Source organism: Microcaecilia unicolor, chromosome 10 (genome assembly GCF_901765095.1).
Source record: "Microcaecilia unicolor chromosome 10, aMicUni1.1, whole genome shotgun sequence".
NCBI classification, from domain to species: domain Eukaryota; kingdom Metazoa; phylum Chordata; class Amphibia; order Gymnophiona; family Siphonopidae; genus Microcaecilia; species Microcaecilia unicolor.
This window is the reverse complement of record NC_044040.1, coordinates 169,738,881-169,744,082: the sequence shown is the minus strand read 5'-3', so window position 1 is coordinate 169,744,082 and position 5,202 is coordinate 169,738,881. Positions and strand designations below refer to the sequence as shown.

General features: G+C 37.7%; 1 protein-coding gene across 1 annotated transcript; it reads left to right on the top strand.

Moving 5' to 3' along the window:
* The first annotated feature begins 4,103 nt into the window (after positions 1-4,103).
* Positions 4,104-4,961, top strand: LOC115478351 (testis-specific serine/threonine-protein kinase 3-like). Its single transcript, XM_030215655.1, has one exon. It carries the CDS (start codon positions 4,104-4,106, stop codon positions 4,908-4,910), a length of 807 nt encoding a protein of 268 aa, XP_030071515.1. The 3' UTR covers positions 4,911-4,961.
* Positions 4,962-5,202: the final 241 nt, after the last annotated feature.

Below are 5,202 nucleotides of genomic sequence, written 5' to 3'. Positions count from 1 at the left end.
TGTTTATAGAATAGCACTTAGTGCCGGGATCCGCACCTAACTTTTAGGTATGAGGATTTACACCAACTGAAACCTGGTGTAAATCCCCATGCCTGAATTAGGTGCAGATTGGTGCACAAATTCTTGGAACTTCACACTAGAATTTATGTGTGCATCTCTATAGAATACACCTAGCAAGATGCATGCGTAAATTCTAATTTTTACCAATTAGCACAGATAATTGATTATGAGTGCCCATTATCAGTGCTAATTGGTTCACTATTCAATTAAATTGCACACAGTGATAGGGGATGGTGCCCAAATTTCCATATGCAATTTTGAGAGCTATATATAGAATCCAGGGGCTAACACATAACAAAATGAGCATTGCTTTAGCAGAATGATGTGGAGACATCTATGCACAAGTAACAATGACAATTTAACAAAGCACTGGTGAATGTAAACACAAATCTTATGGAAAATAAACAATCACTAATTACTACATATTCTAGCAAAAAAATAATTCAATGCCACAAGAACTCCCAACCCACAGAAAGAAAGAAAAAACTACTCAACCAGCCAGGAATGGGCACCTGGCTGGTTATATGGTACTTATACAGCTAACCGGTGAAATTCAGTACGAGATCGCCAGCTATCTCCTGCTGAATATCACCAGTTAGTGCTTAGCAGATAGCCAGTTATATCGTGTGATATAACTGGCTATCTGATGATTTTCAGTGCATCGCCAGCTAAGCTTGGCAGAGAAATCTGGTTGTGTCAATAGCTGGAATATATTGGCTGGTTTAAACTCAGCTGGCCAAAGCTAAATATCAGCTTTCTGGTTAAGTTCGAACTGGCCAAAATTAAACTGGATATTCAATGCCAGTCACCAGAAGGGCTCAGCGCTGACTGTGGGAGGCAGCTTTGCTACCTCCCGTGGTCTGAATATCGGCCCCAAAGTCTGAGCGAATAAGCAGCTGTCCCTCTAAGACAACATCAGAATGCCACCTCTGTCACTAGCACCATTTTTATTTTGGCTTTTGCATCATCAGAATGGAGACCAGCTCTCTCCTGTTTCCAAAGATTAAGGCCTAAAGCGCTGGTGCATAAGAAAAGAAAAGAAAACTGACCCCATGACAAAGATTATTATAAGCTTTCATAAAGTTGAAAACAGGTGCATGGTATCAAAAACAACTGGCCCCTCATCATCCAAGTGACTTTGCACACATTCTGTTCATTAACGCCTTTAAAAAAATGTAGTGCATGCAAAATCGACTTAACGTGCGTTACTATTTGCTTGTGCTAAAAGGTTCCAATGCATGTTAAACACCTTTGTAGTAAAGCATGTCCAAAAGGGATGAAAAATGTCCAAAGATAGGGAAAAAATTCCAAAAATCTAAAAACAAACCAAAATATTTGGTCTGTGCATATCCTTAGATGTTTTCCATTGCAGCAAAATGTATAAGTTTCTGCAGCTGATTGAATTAGCGTGGTGGGAATTCTCTTCCAAATTCTTTGCTAAGACTACTCTTGATGTTGAAAGAATTGCTTTAGCTGTAAGGGGCCATTATCCTGTACATCTTCCTCATCAAGAACACAGACCAACAATCCTGTAATCTAAATGAAATAATCATGTATTTCAGCCCCCAAGTTTTTATATACATGGGAAATACCACAGGACGGTAATTCTCTAACACAGTGGCTCCCAAACCTGGTCCTGAAGGCACCCCAGCCAGTCAAGTTTTCAGGATACCCACAATGAATATTCATGAAAGAGAATTGTATGCACTGCCTGAAGTGCCTAAACTGAGGTGCCAATTTATATAAGGTTGGAATGGGTAGTAGACATGAATCACTTGTTTACTGTTCCCAAAAATACTAGGACTAAGGGGCACACAATGAAGCTACAGAATATTTCTTCATTCAACGTGTAATTAAACTCCAGAATTCATTGCCAGATAGTGTGGTAAAACCAGTTAGCTTAGCAGGGTTTCCTAAAAGTCTACAAGCTGTTATTAAGATGGACTTGGGAAAATCCACTGCTTAGTTCCAAGATAAGCAGCATAAAATCTGTTTTACTGTCCTGGGATCTTGCCAGGTACTTGTGACCTGCATTGGCCACTGTTTGAAACAGGATACTGGACTTGATAGACCTTTGGTCTGTGCTAGTATGGCAACACTTATATTCTTAGAATTACCTTGTGAGAATGGAAACCCTCTGGGAAAAGACCTTTCTAAATATACCTTGCCTTTAAACTACTGAAAAGGTGTGAAGTAAATCCGAATGCTGTGGCAAGTGGTCCTTTTTTTTAGAAATTAGCCCACAGAGACTTAAAATCTGAGGTTTTTTTTACATACACTAGAAATAAAGTAAAGAAAAGGAAATAACATCCTTATGCATTACACCAATGGTCTCTAATTGTTCTCATAGCTCACACTAATATTATCAGCTTTAACATTATCAGCTTTTTGTCTCACCTAGCCTGTAAACCGCACTGAACCATGGAAAGTGGATATTAGAATATACAAGATTTGATTTGATAATATTAGAGAACACTCCCCAATTGCCTGGCTGTAGGTTTTTGTTGTCATATCCATAGCTGAAGCATTCTAATTTCTAACTATTGTGGCTCTGCAGCTCACGCTGGTTCTGAAACACTCTGGGGACATTTATACCTCATATCTAAAGTCTTGATAGCAGTGACTATCATTGGAATTTCCTTAGAAAGTCATTATTGCATCCTTCCTCAGTCATAGTTCCAAAGAACGAATAACCATTAACCAACGACTAGAATCTGCATGACCTGGCTGTCAGCAAAAGAACCAGGCAGAATAAAATGAGAAAGCAGATGGTAGATGGATAAGCGTAGGATGATCCCCTTAGTTTATTTCTAAGATAAGGCCTGGTACCATGTAAATAAAGGTAAGTCACAATGCATGTCGTGATGTCATTATGCTATGCCCTTGCAATCTTTCACAAGGCAAAATATACTTTGTAAGGCATTATGGGCCAGATGTACTAAGCATTTTTCCCATACACAAAGTGGGAAAAAACATTTAGTACTGCATCTGGCCCTAAATGTGACCACCAGCCTTTCTTTTTTGACCAGCTATAGTCCAGAGAAATCTGACTCTGGGTTTGCCTCTTTCGGGAATGGCCATGGAGACATCCCAAATTTCAGCTCTTGTGGTCCTTGAGTTTATGCTGTTCTTGAAAACCTGACAATGTATTTAGGTATGATATCTAGAGTTCTGCAAGATGTCATGATTTGATGACAACAATTTCACAAACATTCATGATTCAGTAATTAATGAAAAGGAGTTGGGGAGAGAGAGAGAGAGCGAGAGAGAGCAAAATGGCAAAAGTTAACTATTTATGGCTAAGCCAGGTATGCTTTATCATAACAAGGCATCTCTCCTTTTGAAATAAGATATAGTACCAAATAAATAAAAGGTATGTTTATAATGCTTTTAATGACATCATTGTACTATGTAAGCCACATTGAGCCTGCAAATAGGTGGGAAAATGTGGGATACAAATGTAACAAATAATAATAATTTTACTCCTCTGTTTCTTTACAAGGTATGAGGTAACCTTTTTATGCATGTATGACTTTTTCCATCTTTTAAATCAGCTGATTTATAGTTTAAACTCTACAGGATGAAGTAGTTAAAAAAAAAAAACATTTATATGACATCCTTACTTTTGTTAATAAAATAAAATTGATAGTATGATAACTCATGGAACACTTACATAGGAACAACTTCATACATGCTGCATAAGCTTAACCTATGAAATTGCTGTTAGGTCAATTATGCTTAACATAATTTTATTAGTTATTGGTTTTTTATTGCTAATTATGTTTTATGTTTTTACTGATTATGTATGTTGAGGTTTTTGCTACCCGCCTTGCATAAAGGCGGGATACAAATAAATAATTGTTTCTTACATGGTCAGTCTTATTTAGAAAGAAGCATTCTTTAAATATCAGACCCTTAGTTCAACTTACTTGAAAGACTAAAAACTTTTGTAATGACCTTCACATTCTATAATTGTTCTCTTACAGACTGCTTCTCCAGCACAGTCTGCTCCCGGCCCTGCACAAAGTAAATGAAGAGGCAATATGGAGTACAGACTCACTTTAAACAAACACGGTTATGATCTTGATAGGGTGATAGGAAGAGGTTCTTATTCAACTGTAAATAAGGCTTTCTCTCATAAATTAGGTAAGTTTGTCGTCATAAAAGTAATTGATAAATCTCAATCTGCACCTGACTATATCAGCAAATTCCTTCCAAGAGAGCTTTCAATATTGACACAATGTTCTCATCCGAATATCGTCCAAATCTACGAAATCATTGAAGCATCTAATGGCCTTGTATTTATTGTTATGGAAGAAGCCCTGTCAGATCTCTTCGAACTGATTGACTCAAAAGATTGTCTCATAGAGGATGAAGCAAGACGCATCTTTAAGCAGATTGTCCAAGCTGTCACATGTTGTCATGGTCAGGGAATAGCTCATAGGGACCTCAAATGTGAAAATATTTTAATGACATCTAAGAACACTCCAAAATTGACTGATTTTGGTTTTGCCACGTTCATAAATGGAAACATCCTAAGTTCTACCTACTGTGGCTCAACTGCTTATGCTGCTCCTGAAATCCTTCAGGGGCAACCTTATGATGCCTTTAAAGCTGATATCTGGAGCCTTGGAGTTGTGCTTTACCTCATGGTGACTGGATATATGCCATTTGATGACAATGACCTCACAAAGCTCCTTAAGCTCCAGAAGCAACCACTGGAGTTTCCTCCTTCACATCCTCTCAGCATCTTTTGCAAAGACATTATTTCATGCATGCTTAGCAGAAATCCCCACAAACGGATATCCATTAACAATCTAGTAGAACATCCATGGTTTCGTCATCCATAAAAAGAACTAAGTGGGAATGGAATGGCCAACACAGATGGTATATAGGATGCTGTGCAGACTGTCACTTCAATTTATCTTTCTTAAGTAGGATGTTGTACGAAATAAATAAGGGTACGTCACAAACGTCTTTTATGACACCACTGAATCTTTATTAGATGAATATAAATAAAGGTTATTAAATGGAGACATCCTAAGCTGTATCTCTTATGATGGCTCTGAGTTATGCTATTCCTGAAACCCTCCATAAGCAACTTTAACACATTTAAGTATGATGTCTGGAAGTTTATGATTA

Coding starts and splice junctions, on each gene's coding strand:
- LOC115478351 (XM_030215655.1), top strand. CDS start 4,104: ATGGAGTACAGACTCACTTTAAACAAACACGGTTATGATCTTGATAGG.